Source organism: Brienomyrus brachyistius, unplaced genomic scaffold, assembly GCF_023856365.1.
Source record: "Brienomyrus brachyistius isolate T26 unplaced genomic scaffold, BBRACH_0.4 scaffold68, whole genome shotgun sequence".
NCBI lineage: Eukaryota > Metazoa > Chordata > Actinopteri > Osteoglossiformes > Mormyridae > Brienomyrus > Brienomyrus brachyistius.
In genome coordinates, this window is record NW_026042343.1 from 1,449,624 (window position 1) to 1,467,960 (window position 18,337).

The 18,337-nt window shown below is 44.0% G+C and overlaps 1 protein-coding gene across 3 annotated transcripts in view; it reads right to left on the reverse strand.

Moving 5' to 3' along the window:
- Window positions 1–9,182: 9,182 nt before the first annotated feature.
- The window catches only part of LOC125725523 (integrin alpha-5-like), a 38,167-nt gene continuing 29,012 nt past the window's right edge, over window positions 9,183–18,337 (reverse strand). For all 3 annotated transcript variants that reach the window (XM_049002494.1, XM_049002495.1, XM_049002493.1), the window contains exons 23-30: window positions 18,236–18,316; window positions 17,626–17,731; window positions 17,326–17,484; window positions 15,933–16,040; window positions 12,984–13,097; window positions 11,831–11,932; window positions 11,624–11,746; window positions 9,183–11,502 (exon numbers count right to left, since the gene is read on the reverse strand). In XM_049002494.1, coding sequence (XP_048858451.1) covers window positions 11,419–11,502; window positions 11,624–11,746; window positions 11,831–11,932; window positions 12,984–13,097; window positions 15,933–16,040; window positions 17,326–17,484; window positions 17,626–17,731; window positions 18,236–18,316 — 877 coding nt within the window. In that variant the 3' untranslated portion in view covers window positions 9,183–11,418. The remainder of the gene's footprint in view (window positions 11,503–11,623; window positions 11,747–11,830; window positions 11,933–12,983; window positions 13,098–15,932; window positions 16,041–17,325; window positions 17,485–17,625; window positions 17,732–18,235; window positions 18,317–18,337) is intronic.

The following is an 18,337-nucleotide window of genomic DNA, read 5'->3' on the forward strand; positions in this document are numbered from 1 at the left end:
CGTGAAAATGGTGCTGTTACATAATGACGTGAAAATGGCGCTGTTACATAATGACGTGAAAATGGCGCTGTTACATAATGACGTGAAAATGGCGCTGTTACATAATGACGTGAAAGTGGTGCTGTTACATAATGACGTGAAAGTGGTGCTGTTACATAATGACGTGAAAATGGTGCTGTTACATAATGACGTGAAAATGGTGCTGTTACATAATGACGTGAAAATGGTGCTGTTACATAATGACGTGAAAATGGTGCTGTTACATAATGACATGAAAGTGGTGCTGTTACATAATGACGTGAAAATGGTGCTGTTACATAATGACGTGAAAATGGTGCTGTTACATAATGACGTGAAAATGGTGCTGTTACATAATGACGTGAAAATGGTGCTGTTACAGGATGACGTGAAAATGGTGCTGTTACATAATAACGTGAAAATGGTGCTGTTACATAATGACGTGAAAATGGTGCTGTTACATAATGACGTGAAAATGGTGCTGTTACATAATGACGTGAAAATGGTGCTGTTACATAATGATGTGAAAGTGGTGCTGTTACAGGATGACGTGAAAATGGTGCTGTTACATAATAACGTGAAAATGGTGCTGTTACATAATGACGTGAAAATGGTGCTGTTACATAATGATGTGAAAGTGGTGCTGTTACAGGATGACGTGAAAATGGTGCTGTTACATAATAACGTGAAAATGGTGCTGTTACATAATGACGTGAAAATGGTGCTGTTACATAATGACGTGAAAATGGTGCTGTTACATAATGATGTGAAAGTGGTGCTGTTACAGGATGACGTGAAAATGGTGCTGTTACATAATAACGTGAAAATGGTGCTGTTACATAATGACGTGAAAATGGTGCTGTTACATAATGACGTGAAAATGGTGCTGTTACAGGATGACGTGAAAATGGTGCTGTTACATAATAACGTGAAAATGGTGCTGTTACATAATGACGTGAAAATGGTGCTGTTACATAATGACGTGAAAATGGTGCTGTTACATAATGACGTGAAAATGGTGCTGTTACATAATGACGTGAAAATGTTGCTGTTACATAATGACGTGAAAATGGTGCTGTTACATAATGACGTGAAAGTGGTGCTGTTACATAATGACGTGAAAATGGTGCTGTTACATAATGACGTGAAAATGGTGCTGTTACATAATGACGTGAAAATGGTGCTGTTACATAATGACGTGAAAATGGTGCTGTTACATAATGACGTGAAAATGGTGCTGTTACATAATGACGTGAAAATGGTGCTGTTACATAATGACGTGAAAATGGTGCTGTTACATAATGACATGAAAGTGGTGCTGTTACATAATGACGTGAAAATGGTGCTGTTACATAATGACGTGAAAATGGTGCTGTTACATAATAACGTGAAAATGGTGCTGTTACATAATGACGTGAAAATGGTGCTGTTACATAATGACGTGAAAATGGTGCTGTTACATAATGACGTAAAAATGGTGCTGTTACATAATGATGTGAAAGTGGTGCTGTTACAGGATGACGTGAAAATGGTGCTGTTACATGATAACGTGAAAATGGTGCTGTTACATAATGACGTGAAAATGGTGCTGTTACATAATGATGTGAAAGTGGTGCTGTTACATAATGACGTGAAAATGGTGCTGTTACATAATAACGTGAAAATGGTGCTGTTACATAATGACGTGAAAATGGTGCTGTTACATAATGACGTGAAAATGGTGCTGTTACATAATGATGTGAAAGTGGTGCTGTTACAGGATGACGTGAAAATGGTGCTGTTACATAATAACGTGAAAATGGTGCTGTTACATAATGACGTGAAAATGGTGCTGTTACATAATGACGTGAAAATGTTGCTGTTACATAATGACGTGAAAATGGTGCTGTTACATAATGACGTGAAAATGGTGCTGTTACAGGATGACGTGAAAATGGTGCTGTTACATAATAACGTGAAAATGGTGCTGTTACATAATGACGTGAAAATGGTGCTGTTACATAATGACGTGAAAATGGTGCTGTTACATAATGACGTGAAAATGGTGCTGTTACATAATGATGTGAAAGTGGTGCTGTTACAGGATGACGTGAAAATGGTGCTGTTACATAATAACGTGAAAAGGGTGCTGTTACATAATGACGTGAAAATGGTGCTGTTACATAATGACGTGAAAATGGTGCTGTTACAGGATGACGTGAAAATGGTGCTGTTACATAATAACGTGAAAATGGTGCTGTTACATAATGACGTGAAAATGGTGCTGTTACATAATGACGTGAAAATGGTGCTGTTACATAATGACGTTAAAATGGTGCTGTTACATAATGACGTGAAAATGTTGCTGTTACATAATGACGTGAAAATGGTGCTGTTACATAATGATGTGAAAGTGGTGCTGTTACATAATGACGTGAAAGTGGTGTTGTTACATAATGACGTTAAAATGGTGCTGTTACATAATGACGTGAAAATGGTGCTGTTACATAATGACGTGAAAGTGGTGCTGTTACATAATGACGTGAAAGTGGTGCTGTTACATAATGACGTGAAAATGGTGCTGTTACATAATGACGTGAAAATGGTGCTGTTACATAATGACGTGAAAATGTTGCTGTTACATAATGACGTGAAAATGGTGCTGTTACATAATGATGTGAAAGTGGTGCTGTTACATAATGACGTGAAAATGGTGCTGTTACATAATGACGTGAAAATGGTGCTGTTACATAATGACGTGAAAATGGTGCTGTTACATAATGACGTGAAAATGGTGCTGTTACATAATGACGTGAAAATGGTGCTGTTACATAATGACGTGAAAATGGTGCTGTTACATAATGACGTGAAAATGGTGCTGTTACATAATGACATGAAAATGTTGCTGTTACATAATGACGTGAAAATGGTGCTGTTACATAATGACGTGAAAATGGTGCTGTTACATAATGACGTGAAAATGGTGCTGTTACATAATGACGTGAAAATGGTGCTGTTACATAATGACGTGAAAATGGTGCTGTTACATAATGACGTGAAAATGGTGCTGTTACATAATGACGTGAAAATGGTGCTGTTACATAATGACGTGAAAATGGTGCTGTTACATAATGACGTGAAAATGTTGCTGTTACATAATGACGTGAAAATGGTGCTGTTACATAATGATGTGAAAGTGGTGCTGTTACATAATGACGTGAAAATGTTGCTGTTACATAATGACGTGAAAATGGTGCTGTTACATAATGACGTGAAAATGGTGCTGTTACAGGATGACGTGAAAATGGTGCCGTTACATAATGACGTGAAAATGGTGCTGTTACAGGATGACGTGAAAATGGTGCTGTTACATAATGACGTGAAAATGGTGCTGTTACATAATGACGTGAAAATGGTGCTGTTACATAATGACGTGAAAATGGTGCTGTTACAGGATGACGTGAAAATGGTGCTGTTACATAATAACGTGAAAATGGTGCTGTTACATAATGACGTGAAAATGGTGCTGTTACATAATGACGTGAAAATGGTGCTGTTACATAATGACGTGAAAATGGTGCTGTTACATAATGACGTGAAAATGTTGCTGTTACATAATGACGTGAAAATGGTGCTGTTACATAATGATGTGAAAGTGGTGCTGTTACATAATGACGTGAAAATGGTGTTGTTACATAATGACGTGAAAATGGTGCTGTTACATAATGACGTGAAAATGGTGCTGTTACATAATGACGTGAAAATGGTGCTGTTACATAATGACGTGAAAGTGGTGCTGTTACATAATGACGTGAAAATGGTGCTGTTACATAATGACGTGAAAATGGTGCTGTTACATAATGACATGAAAGTGGTGCTGTTACATAATGACGTGAAAATGGTGCTGTTACATAATGACGTGAAAATGGTGCTGTTACATAATGACGTGAAAATGGTGGTTACATAATGACGTGAAAATGGTGCTGTTACATAATGATGTGAAAGTGGTGCTGTTACAGGATGACGTGAAAATGGTGCTGTTACATAATAACGTGGAAATGGTGCTGTTACATAATGATGTGAAAATGGTGCTGTTACATAATGACGTGAAAATGGTGCTGTTACAGGATGACGTGAAAATGGTGCTGTTACATAATAACGTGAAAATGGTGCTGTTACATAATGACGTGAAAATGGTGCTGTTACATAATGACGTTAAAATGGTGCTGTTACATAATGACGTGAAAATGTTGCTGTTACATAATGACATGAAAATGGTGCTGTTACATAATGACGTGAAAATGGTGCTGTTACAGGATGACGTGAAAATGGTGCTGTTACACAATAACGTGAAAATGGTGCTGTTACATAATGACGTGAAAATGGTGCTGTTACATAATGACGTGAAAATGGTGCTGTTACATAATGACGTGAAAATGGTGCTGTTACATAATGACGTGAAAATGTTGCTGTTACATAATGACGTGAAAATGGTGCTGTTACATAATGACGTGAAAGTGGTGCTGTTACATAATGACGTGAAAATGTTGCTGTTACATAATGACGTGAAAATGGTGCTGTTACATAATGACGTGAAAATGGTGCTGTTACAGGATGACGTGAAAATGGTGCTGTTACATAATAACGTGAAAATGGTGCTGTTACATAATGACATGAAAATGGCGCTGTAACATAATGACGTGAAAATGGCGCTGTTACATAATGACGTGAAAGTGGTGCTGTTACATAATGACGTGAAAGTGGTGCTGTTACATAATGACGTGAAAATGGTGCTGTTACATAATGACGTGAAAATGGTGCTGTTACATAATGACGTGAAAATGGTGCTGTTACATAATGACGTGAAAATGGTGCTGTTACATAATGACGTGAAAATGGTGCTGTTACATAATGACGTGAAAATGGTGCTGTTACATAATGACGTGAAAATGTTGCTGTTACATAATGACGTGAAAATGGTGCTGTTACATAATGACGTGAAAATGGTGCTGTTACAGGATGACGTGAAAATGGTGCTGTTACATAATAACGTGAAAATGGTGCTGTTACATAATGACATGAAAATGGCGCTGTAACATAATGACGTGAAAATGGCGCTGTTACATAATGACGTGAAAGTGGTGCTGTTACATAATGACGTGAAAGTGGTGCTGTTACATAATGACGTGAAAATGGTGCTGTTACATAATGACGTGAAAATGGTGCTGTTACATAATGACGTGAAAATGGTGCTGTTACATACTGACGTGAAAATGGTGCTGTTACATAATGACATGAAAGTGGTGCTGTTACATAATGACGTGAAAGTGGTGCTGTTACATAATGACGTGAAAATGGTGCTGTTACATAATGACGTGAAAATGGTGCTATTACAGGTTGACGTGAAAATGGTGCTGTTACATAATAACGTGAAAATGGTGCTGTTACATAATGACGTGAAAATGGTGCTGTTACATAATGACGTGAAAATGGTGGTTACATAATGACGTGAAAATGGTGCTGTTACATAATGATGTGAAAGTGGTGCTGTTACAGGATGACGTGAAAATGGTGCTGTTACATAATAACGTGAAAATGGTGCTGTTACATAATGATGTGAAAATGGTGCTGTTACATAATGACGTGAAAATGGTGCTGTTACAGGATGACGTGAAAATGGTGCTGTTACATAATAACGTGAAAATGGTGCTGTTACATAATGACGTGAAAATGGTGCTGTTACATAATGACGTGAAAATGGTGCTGTTACATAATGACGTGAAAATGTTGCTGTTACATAATGACGTGAAAATGGTGCTGTTACATAATGACGTGAAAGTGGTGCTGTTACATAATGACGTGAAAATGTTGCTGTTACATAATGACGTGAAAATGGTGCTGTTACATAATGACGTGAAAATGGTGCTGTTACATAATGACGTGAAAATGGTGCTGTTACAGGATGACGTGAAAATGGTGCTGTTACATAATAACGTGAAAATGGTGCTGTTACATAATGACGTGAAAATGGTGCTGTTACATAATGACGTGAAAATGGTGCTGTTACATAATGACGTGAAAATGGTGCTGTTACATAATGACGTGAAAATGTTGCTGTTACATAATGACGTGAAAATGGTGCTGTTACATAATGATGTGAAAGTGGTGCTGTTACATAATGACGTGAAAATGTTGCTGTTACATAATGACGTGAAAATGGTGCTGTTACATAATGACGTGAAAATGGTGCTGTTACAGGATGACGTGAAAATGGTGCTGTTACATAATAACGTGAAAATGGTGCTGTTACATAATGACGTGAAAATGGTGCTGTTACATAATGACGTGAAAATGGTGCTGTTACATAATGACGTGAAAATGGTGCTGTTACATAATGACGTGAAAATGGTGCTGTTACATAATGATGTGAAAGTGGTGCTGTTACAGGATGACGTGAAAATGGTGCTGTTACATAATAACGTGAAAAGGGTGCTGTTACATAATGACGTGAAAATGGTGCTGTTACATAATGACGTGAAAATGGTGCTGTTACAGGATGACGTGAAAATGGTGCTGTTACATAATAACGTGAAAATGGTGCTGTTACAGGATGACGTGAAAATGGTGCTGTTACATAATGACGTGAAAATGGTGCTGTTACATAATGACGTTAAAATGGTGCTGTTACATAATGACGTGAAAATGTTGCTGTTACATAATGACGTGAAAATGGTGCTGTTACATAATGATGTGAAAGTGGTGCTGTTACATAATGACGTGAAAATGTTGCTGTTACATAATGACGTGAAAATGGTGCTGTTACATAATGACGTGAAAATGGTGCTGTTACAGGATGACGTGAAAATGGTGCTGTTACATAATGACGTGAAAATGGTGCTGTTACATAATGACGTGAAAATGGTGCTGTTACATAATGACGTGAAAATGGTGCTGTTACATAATGATGTGAAAGTGGTGCTGTTACAGGATGACGTGAAAATGGTGCTGTTACATAATGACGTGAAAATGGTGCTGTTACATAATGACGTTAAAATGGTGCTGTTACATAATGACGTGAAAATGTTGCTGTTACATAATGACGTGAAAATGGTGCTGTTACATAATGATGTGAAAGTGGTGCTGTTACATAATGACGTGAAAATGTTGCTGTTACATAATGACGTGAAAATGGTGCTGTTACATAATGACGTGAAAATGGTGCTGTTACAGGATGACGTGAAAATGGTGCTGTTACATAATAACGTGAAAATGGTGCTGTTACATAATGACGTGAAAATGGTGCTGTTACATAATGACGTGAAAATGGTGCTGTTACATAATGACGTGAAAATGGTGCTGTTACATAATGATGTGAAAGTGGTGCTGTTACAGGATGACGTGAAAATGGTGCTGTTACATAATAACGTGAAAAGGGTGCTGTTACATAATGACGTGAAAATGGTGCTGTTACATAATGACGTGAAAATGGTGCTGTTACAGGATGACGTGAAAATGGTGCTGTTACATAATAACGTGAAAATGGTGCTGTTACATAATGACGTGAAAATGGTGCTGTTACATAATGACGTGAAAATGGTGCTGTTACATAATGACGTTAAAATGGTGCTGTTACATAATGACGTGAAAATGTTGCTGTTACATAATGACGTGAAAATGGTGCTGTTACATAATGATGTGAAAGTGGTGCTGTTACATAATGACGTGAAAGTGGTGTTGTTACATAATGACGTTAAAATGGTGCTGTTACATAATGACGTGAAAATGGTGCTGTTACATAATGACGTGAAAGTGGTGCTGTTACATAATGACGTGAAAGTGGTGCTGTTACATAATGACGTGAAAATGGTGCTGTTACATAATGACGTGAAAATGGTGCTGTTACATAATGACGTGAAAATGGCGCTGTTACATAATGACGTGAAAGTGGCGCTGTTACATAATGACGTGAAAATGGTGCTGTTACATAATGACGTGAAAATGGTGCTGTTACATAATGACGTGAAAATGGTGCTGTTACATAATGACGTGAAAATGGTGCTGTTACATAATGACGTGAAAATGGTGCTGTTACATAATAACGTGAAAATGGTGCTGTTACATAATGACGTGAAAATGGTGCTGTTACATAATGACGTGAAAATGGTGCTGTTACATAATGACGTGAAAATGGTGCTGTTACATAATGATGTGAAAATGGTGCTGTTACATAATGATGTGAAAGTGGTGCTGTTACATAATGACGTGAAAATGGTGCTGTTACAGGATGACGTGAAAATGGTGCTGTTACATAATGATGTGAAAATGGTGCCCTTACATAATGACATGAAAATGGTGCTGTTACATAATGACGTGAAAATGGTGCCGTTACATAATGACGTGAAAATGGTGCTGTTACAGGATGACGTGAAAATGGTGCTGTTACATAATGACGTGAAAATGGTGCTGTTACATAATGATGTGAAAATGGTGCTGTTACATAATGACGTGAAAGTGGTGCTGTTACATAATGACGTGAAAATGGTGCTGTTACATAATGACGTGAAAATGGTGCTGTTACATAATGATGTGAAAATGGTGCTGTTACAGGATGGCGTGAAAATGGTGCTGTTACATGTGATGCTGCATCGCTTCTGCATTGGTAGCTACCGACTTAGTAAACTTACGCAAACCCCCTCCCACCCTAGTCAACTTTTTCCATCAAGCACTTGTCCCTCAAAAAGTCTCCGCGGACCCCGGAGCAGTGATGTCACACTCTGCAGCACACATCCTTCTGGCCATGGCGTCACCTTGAGATCCAGCCCATGAAAATCACCAACAGGAACAGAAGGAAGACGCCCCCTTCCCAGGTGCCAAGGCCCCCACTCTAAATTACTTCCTGCTTTGCAAAGTATGTGGACACAAGTGTTGTTGCATTCATACAGGGACCAAATAACACGCATTAGCAACCCAACTACCCCACATTCAGCGTGTGTCTGCGTCAGGGTGGGCAACCTGCTTTCACATCACCACTAAGGTCAATGCGGTGAAAACTCTACCATCTACAGTGTTTCAATCTTCCTTCTTGAGCAGTTTCCCCATTAATAAATGCAGTATTAGGTTTCAGTGCAAATATTTGGCCTTTTTGGCTACCCACAAGTTAATGACAAGTGTAGTATTACAAAATGTAAATTATACAAATTCAAAGATTTATTAGAGTTGTAAACAGTAACATACAACAATAAAACAAATATTTAAAATATGTTTCCCCCAATATGGGGAGAGAAAATTTAACAACAAAATGTTTTCCACAGAATTTTCAAATATTCTAGTTAGCACACATATATTTACAACTTAATACGATTACTAGCTTGAAGTAGAGACTTCAGAAGGAATAACTCAGTGCTTATTCCCATTCTAAAATATTATGACACCTCAACAATTTCTTGTGCTACCGCATGTAACAAACTGTGGTTTCTGAAATAATGCAGAATACAAACATAGTCAAATGCAATTTTGCATGGAGGAATGTTGCATTTAAAAATCAATTGTCCTGCTTTTCCACCAGCTTATGAAACTTGAGGACTGAACATTTTCTTATAAGTGTCTTTGCTGGTCCTGTAAAGCTAACTGAACGAAAACGTCACAGACCTTCTGTGAATTCCTTGGAAGAGTCACTGATGGAAGGTCACACAGATACGAACCTCGACACCAGATGACTCTCTTGTGTCTTCAGCAAAAAATGTGTGGATTAAATCAAATATTCCGCAAGTGTGTGAGTACTCTGAAAGGTGCACGCCGACCAAAGCCAAAAGGAAGTACAAAAAACACAGAAATATTATTGCACTTAAAAGTAACTTTTCAAAGGATTCCTACAGCAAAGAGTCCCACGTTTACCTCTGCCTATAAATATTCACACCTCGAGCCTTCAGAGCCAGACATTTCCTTTGTACTGTAGAGAATTACAATCTGAAGCCTCTTCACTGGCTTCTAGACCAATTAAATGCATAGAAATTCAAATCAAACCAGTGTCAGGTTAAATCACCCCCCCCACCCAAATTGCTAACTGTTATGAAACCTAACAGGGTTACAGTATTAACTGAATTTCAAGTGTCTGGGGACTACATGTGCATTGGATTCTGACTGGATATTACTTAAACAACCAGTAACTGTACTGTGACTTTCCAAACAGCCAACGCACATGCAGGAGTGCTTTCTCTCATTATATCTGATAATTCTATCAAAACATTAAAACAAAACTTTTAACAATCCATACAGGAAAAAAACCAAACCAATTTACACAGTCGGTACAAATCCTGATTTTTTTTTCACGTCACATGACTTTGAGACTGAGATACTATCATCTGTACGAAAGACGGAGCTCTGGAATACTTTAAGGCTGAACGTGGTACATTTCATGCGTCCGCCACGTCTCCAGTCATATCCCAGGTGGCTTGATGTTCATCGCATTGCCTTTTCGCTCTGCTGGTCTTGCATTTTTCTGTGTTCTTTGTGTGAGAAACACAGAGGGAGTCTGGACGGGTTGAGGAGAAACAAACCCTCTGAAGGAGAGCCAGTCCAGCTTTCAGCTGTTTCTGTTTGTTCATCAGAATATCAGGTTCTCCCTGCCAGGTGTCCTCCGTGCCAGAAGGAGGCTGAAAAGACAAAAACATATGGTTCTGGTGGCAGCCTGTGTACAGCTCAGACTCATACTTCATACTCCCCTTCCAAAGACGGCATGGGAATGATAAAATCTCCCCCATGTTTACTGTCCTCTTCAATTCCAACCCTGCATGTTTAAGTCATATCAGACGTTTTGGAGATGATCCAGAACAGCTACTGGCCAAAAGAAAAGCGAAAGTAAAAAGGCACTTCGGGAGCTTGAAGGTGGCTTGTGCACGACTCCCCACACGGCGGCGCTCTTTGGTGCCGGACGTCTCTCCACTGTCGCGTTTCACGCAGGCTCGGCTGTGACCTCGCCTTTCCGAAGCATCGATTTCTCAAGGACGTCGCTTTTGTGCAGGTTATAAAGCACACATCGAAAAATGTACATCGATCCCTGCCAAAGGATCACATAATCCCTTACACCAATAGCGAGCACGCTTATGATAAGAAGAGAAGTGCACATTGCCGAGCGTTAGGGTGTAAATCCCAGTATGTTCACACTGTTTTGTTCAATCAACTGGGTGAAATTCAACCTCCACATTCCACCTCAGAAAGACAAATTTGTTTTCCTTTATTTTTGGATGCTGCAAGGGGTGTTTAAGTGACCCCCCTTCTAAAAATCTGCAGCCTTTTCTTCTGACGGTTGTTCAGTCTGGCAGATTCCCCTCCGGAACTTAAACTGGTCTTGGGTGTCTGATTGCTGATGTCGCTGCCTCTGCTGTTGCCTCAGCTCGGCTCAGTTGCTGTCTGCCTCCTGCCTCAGGCCTCGGAGGCAGCCTGTGGCTTAAGGTGCGCCTTCTCCATCGCGGTGCCGTAGGGAAGCGAGCGCTTGAAGAAACCCAGCTGCAGGGGGGGTGACAGGAGAGACAGGAGGGATGTGAGGTTCGAGGGGATCCCTCGCCATCACAGGTATGACCTGATTCCCCCCCGAGGCTCACACAGGCTGGGACTGCGGCAGACTCACTTTGTAAAGGACATAGCTGAGCAGAGCCAGAAGCAAGAGCCCAGCCAGTATTGCCAGTATGATGATCCACAGTGGTACAGCGTACTGGTTGTCCGGTTTGCTCCACACCACCGGGGTGGCCACCTGTGGGGGGGAATGGGGGGCACGTCAGAGTTTCTTCAGCCGCCGGGACGGCTCTCTCTTTGGTGCGACCCGGGAGATACTTGCCGTCCTGGCTCCTCGGGGGGACACTTTGGGCAGGATGGCGTACGGCATCTTCTGAACGACAAAGCGGGCAGAGCACTCCAGCACATGCTGCTTGAAGGCCCTCTGTTGCAGGAAACATGAGAAAAAATTGGTTTTTCATACTAAAATGACTGGGCGCCATCTAAGGTCACATCTCAGCACGCAGTGTGCGATTCTGCAGATTCGGACTCTGCGACTATGGATGGTTGCCAGTTCAAATCCCAGTGCTGACAGTGTTTTCATTTTTGGGCCCCGGAGCAAGACCCTCAACTAACCTCCAATTTCATCATGGACTATCTGAACCTGCCTCAAGTAAATATATTGGCTAAATTAAATACAAATGTTTCCATCCAAATTTCATTGACATGTTTCCTGCCATTAGCATTTAATCACTTTGCATTTTTGTCACAAACCCTGTTACTAAGTCTTCTGCATTACTAATAGCTCACATTGCTGACTGCTGCCTGATTGGGAACAGAGTGTTCAAATTAAAAGGATAAAACTGGCCAGCATACAGACACTAGAGGGCGCCAGAGACTCGGCAAAGGGCCACACAGCGCGGCTCACGGAATCATTTTGGCATTCCTATCCTATGAGAGCTGCTGACCACAACTTAATGTATTTTCAGTGCACGTGCACATTCGCATACGGATTCTCCGAGCACCTCAGAACCGTGACATCACCACCACCGCCACGATAAGCCAGCCAGGTGCTGGACTGCAGGATAAGCTATTCATACCTCTAGCAGGACTAACGATGATGTTATTAGAACTATCACTGAGATATTATTATGCTATTTATCACTGTTGACATGAATAATTAATAGTGACGCTTGGGAGGAGCTACCGGAGAAGCCAAGAGCAGCAGGGGACACAGCTGGTCAGCGAGCTGGGATCCTGCTGTAAGCTACGGAGACAGGTTTGTATGCTGGACCACGACTGGAACAGTAACGCGAACTGGTGCAGCAAGATGTTAAAAACAGAAGCAAGCTGCTCCGAATAACTGCAGCAGAGCAATAACCGCAAATTTATGTGAGCTGGAGGCGCGCCGACGTTAAGGCTCTCTGTAGCCCTTTCAGGTGAAAGCTTGGCTGTCTGCGGGTCTTCATGCGAGAGCGAGCGGGAGAAGGCCTCACCTCTATGAAGGTCTCGGCCCAGATTCGCGAGCGCACTTTCAGGATGGCCGATGTGCCCTTCTCGAGGAGGCCCACGTGACATCGCAGCGTCCAGCAGTCCACGCTCAAGCAGGACTGGACAGAGGAGAATCGCAGGAGAGGACACAGGGTCACGACACACTGCTCTTAACCAGCCCCACACACAGGCTGCGAGTAGAAGGATTGAAGACATTTGAAAAAAAGGAGTGTGGGCCTGGGGGAGGACAAGAGGAGAAGGGAAGCAGAAGGGGTGACTGGCCCGAGGAGGGGCTGGACACATGGAAGGCTGCCGACTTCTCATCTCTCCTGTACGCTGCATGGTTCAGGTTCAGCTACTACTACTACAGGAACTTTTTTAAGCACTCCGCCCCCTACAAAAAAAACCTCTATATGTGAATGAGAAAGCGGCCCCCAAGACCCTCAGTTATGAAAATATACAGATGGGGGGGGGGAGGTAGGTTAGTTACAGGTTGCTGGCAAGCACACTTCTGCCCTGGGCTCTGTGACATTTGCCCTCCCTTGTGGGGAGGTGGGGTTGTGTGTGTGTGTGTGTGTGTGTGTGTGTGTGTGTGTGTGTGTGGGGGGGGCAGTTGAGGAGGCTTCTGGAAAACTTTGTCTCATATGACCATATGTGGGGTGTGAGCAGGACACCCTGTTACGCTCCATCCCAGAAAGAGGCCAAAACCTTTTCACCCTCCACAGAGAACACAGTGTGTCTGCTGCTGCCAGGCACAGCCAGCGAGCCACTCAGCTTTTACGCAAATTCATATTTATGGCGTGCTGTTCACACACAGTGTCCCAGCTCACAGTGAATACAGCGCATATAGTTCTTTAAGGGGCGGGCATGCAGCAGACAAAATCATGTCAATATCACAGGTTTTTCAAAGGTGCTGAGAGAAGATTCATGACTGGTGGGCTCTCCTCTTCTAAAATACCTTAAAATGCAGCTTTCTTAAGTAGCCTACCTTAAACAGGGCAATCCAACAGAATAAAGGTCCAAGGGGTTTTCCTCATGCTCTGAGATGTGCTACGACAATGTTATGAACAGGCATGATGCACAAATTCTGTTTTGATGGGCTATCAAAGCAAAGAGCCGTCACCCCTGGCTGAAAACCCCTCTCTGAAGCGACTAAGCACACCTGAGCTATCACACCGCACCCTGGGAATGAGAGTCACACCAAACCCTGGGAATGAGAGTCACACCGCACCCTGGGAATGGGAGTCACACCGCACCCTGGGAATGGGAGTCACACCGCACCCTGGGAATGAGAGTCACACCGCACCCTGGGAATGAGACTCACACTGCACCCTGGGATTGGGAGTCACACCGCACCCTGGGAATGAGAGTCACACCGCACCCTGGGATTGGGAGTCACACCGCACCCTGGGAATGAGACTCACACTGCACCCTGGGATTGGGAGTCACACCGCACCCTGGGAATGAGAGTCACACCGCACCCTGGGATTGGGAGTCACACCGCACCCTGGGAATGAGAGTCACACCAAACCCTGGGAATGAGAGTCACACCGCACCCTGGGAATGGGAGTCACACCGCACCCTGGGAATGGGAGTCACACCGCACCCTGGGAAAGGGAGTCACACCACACCCTGGGAAAGAGAGTCACACCGCACCCTGGGAATGGGAGTCATACCGCACCCTGGGAATGGGAGTCACACCGCACCCAGGGAATGGGAGTCACACCGCACTCAGGGAATGGGAGTCACACCGCACCCAGGGAATGGGAGTCACACCGCACTCAGGGAATGGGAGTCACACCGCACCCAGGGAATGGGAGTCACACCACACCCTGGGAATGGGACTCACACCGTACCCTGGGAATAGGAGTCACACCGCACCCCGGGAATGGGAATCACACCGCACCCAGGGAATGAGACTCACACTGCACCCCGGGAATGAGAGTCACACCGCACCCAGGGAATGAGAGTCACACCACACCCTGGGATTGGGAGTCACACCGCACCCTGGGAATGGGAGTCACACCACACCCAAGGAATGGGAGTCACACCGCACCCAGGGAATGGGAGTCACACCGCACCCTGGGAATGGGAGTCACACCACACCCAGGGAATGGGAATCACACCGCACGCAGGGAATGGGAGTCACACCGCACTCAGGGAATGGGAGTCACACCGCACCCAGGGAATGGGAATCACACCGCACCCAGGGAATGGGAGTCACACCGCACTCAGGGAATGGGAGTCACACCGCACCCCGGGAATGGGAATCACACCGCACCCAGGGAATGGGAGTCACACCGCACTCAGGGAATGGGAGTCACACCGCACCTAGGGAATGGGAGTCACACTGCACCATGCACCCTTCTGATTCACCTGATAGAGGTTAAGAAAGGGCCCAAGCCCAGCTCACTGCCTCTCACAGAAGCAAATGGATAAGAGACGATGACTAGAACCAAAAACGTGCCAGGGTGCTCATTTTCAATACTGTACCCCAGGGGCAGGACTGTTTTAGGGGGGCTATATTTACCCCCCCAAAAAAAAGCATGCTAATCAGTTTACATTGAGTGTTCTCATTCATTTTCATAAAATTCAGCCCCCTCCCAGTAAACACTGAGCCCCCCCTTTATATAAATCTCTGGTGAGGAACCTGCCATACCCTGTATCTAAATGTGCTACCATCTTTCACAGGTTTTATTCACAGGCAGCCCCACTTGCTTCAGACCAGGAGGGGGTGTAACGTTAGTGTCTGCCACCCGCTTGTGTTTGGAGAACATTAGGAAGAATTCAGCCCGGTGTCCACAGCTGTACAGCCCCACAGCAGCTGTCGGACTTTCAAACACATGGGGCTCCTCCCCAGCACTCAGTCATGAGGGATGCGAGTCAAGGGTGTGGGACCATGCTGTGTATTTTGGCAGGGCGCTGTCCACACTCCTCCCAGCCCTGAGTCTCACCAGGTTGCCCTTCTGAGACAGCTGGTCCCTGTGCACCTCCCTCCTTCTCACATGGTGATCCGGGCTGGCTGTCGTTGGGGGTTGTTGTTCCACGAGAGCCTTCTGGAGCTGCAGCAAAGGGCGAGGAGGTGTGTGTCAGGGGGATCGCGCACATGCACGCACGCCCAAACACACACCGCTGGATGCACCATAGGCCGGCCCTCCTGCTCTCAGGAGAGATTAAGGGCATTCTGAGTTGGCTGATCCTCTTCAGAAGTTATAAAAGGAAAAACGGGGTTAACGGTACATTTTGACTATGGCTGCCGGTCCCAGCTGGAGGGAATGGGGTGTGCACACATACACACAAGCAGATGAAAAAAGGGGAACTTAAACCACATTAAAAATGGCTGCCACATCTGGTACGGCTTATATCTGAAAGTACTCTCTGTCATATGCAGGGAACACGCATGCAAATGCACACACAAGGAGCCTGTAATTAACCGGCTACGGCCTAAGCGAGTAAGAACAGAAACAGGGCTTATTTTAGTTCAAAAAGCTATTTAGTTACACCGAAGCCCAAGAAAGATTCACTGAAAAGTGGTTGATCACTCTCCAGTGAGAGCTCATGAGGAGGACAAAAGAAGGTTATTAATCACTGAGTGTAAGAAAATCACCGAGGGTTCGTAAACTTTGACATCTGCAATGGGAGGACTTTCAGGCCTAAGCTGACAGACTCGCTTTCCTCATTTAGCTTGGCCAGGAAACCCCAGGAATCACTCCCCAGAGCTGCAGGCTGATTTTGTGTGTGAAGGAGACCGTGTGTGTGTGTGTGTGTGTGTGTCTCTGTGTGTCTGTGTCCAAGCACATGTGTGCGCGTGTTCTCTCCTTAGAAATAAACACAGAGTCCCCACAAAGATATAATTACAAACCTGCGTGTGTGTGTGTCTGAGTGCGAGTGTGTTTTTTGGCAAAGAACAAGGTTCCCACTCTAGGGACGTGGATGTTTACGTTTACGCGAGATTGTGTCGAGTTCTGGCATGTGTCTCCCGCAGGAGTAAGCGGAGAGCACGGCCTTATGGGAAGACGCATTTATAACATCCTCACAATGGGCCCCTTTGTCCTTGCTGCTGGGACCGTGTCATTTTGAAATAAATGGTGAAAAATGGATAGTTTTGTTGAATTCCAGATAGTCAAAAGAGAGAGAGAGAGAGAGAGAGAGAGAGAGAGGCTATACATTACCTTTACTGAAACAGCAGACTCAGACACAAACACTCAAGCTCAGGTCACATATAACAATGTCTTTCAGAAATAGCATCAGACGGTCCTGGGCCCACAAAGGCCAACAAATCTACCAGCAACTCCCTGACTGCGCAGGACGGGCAGATGAAGCTGTTTAAGACGCAGCGATGCAGACCTTCAGCCGCATGGGGTTGATGACGCCTTGGGTGGTGCAGTTCAGCGGTCCCTGCATGGTCACCTCCAGGGGATACATCAGCCTGTGCTCATGGCTTCCCATGGGACACTGCAGCTCCAGCAGGGCACTGCTGATGGCACTTGGTCCGTTGTTCACAAGCTGGAGGGGGGGGAGGGGAATGAACAGAGAGGGTGGGGGGGAAAGGTTCACATGAATATCTATCACCTGAAAGTCTGGAAGTAGTAACAATCAAACTCCATCAGGCTTTACTAACAGCCCAGGATTAACCCCTCCCCCCACCTCATAAACATGCTGCACGGGGGGGCCAACATCCTGCTCGTCCTGCAGCTTCTGGTTGACTCTCCAGTTGGCGGGAGGGAAAATGACCTTGTCCGGCCGGGAGACCCTGAACACAGAGACAAGACAGAGCTTCTGTTCCTGGAACAACATGAACTCTCAGCTGCTGTTTCCATAGCTACGAATAAAGCATTTACCTGCATGACAGACAGCAGTTTCCACTGCAAAGCTACGTAAGAGAGTTTGTGCAGGTGGATGTTTTAATGAACCTTTGCAGGTCAAGTGGTTCATCAAAGACGCCACAGCATCCATCATAGGATGTGACCCCTAATCTGGTATCTGCAAGTCCAGGTCTGTAGCCACAGTACCAGACCTGCACTGGTCTGTTGTGCGACTACACCTTAAGTACAGGCGGAATCAGTTAACCGTCACATGGTACAGTCAGGGAGTCTGACCAAAGATGCTTCTGAAAGCAGAATTCGTGACGTTTGTCATCTTCCTATAGCTGCATCGCACAGCTGCAGACGTCACATACGGCCCAGAATTCTTTCTTTTCTTTTTTTTGTTTTGTTTTGAACGTGGAGGAAGGAGGTGGAGACCCGATGAGACTCACCCCTGCAGAATGACATCAGCCAGCACGGCAGCCTCGAGCCTGAACGGAACCACCTCACTCCGAGAGTTGTTCTCGTTTTTACTGGCAAAAGAAAGGGGAAGA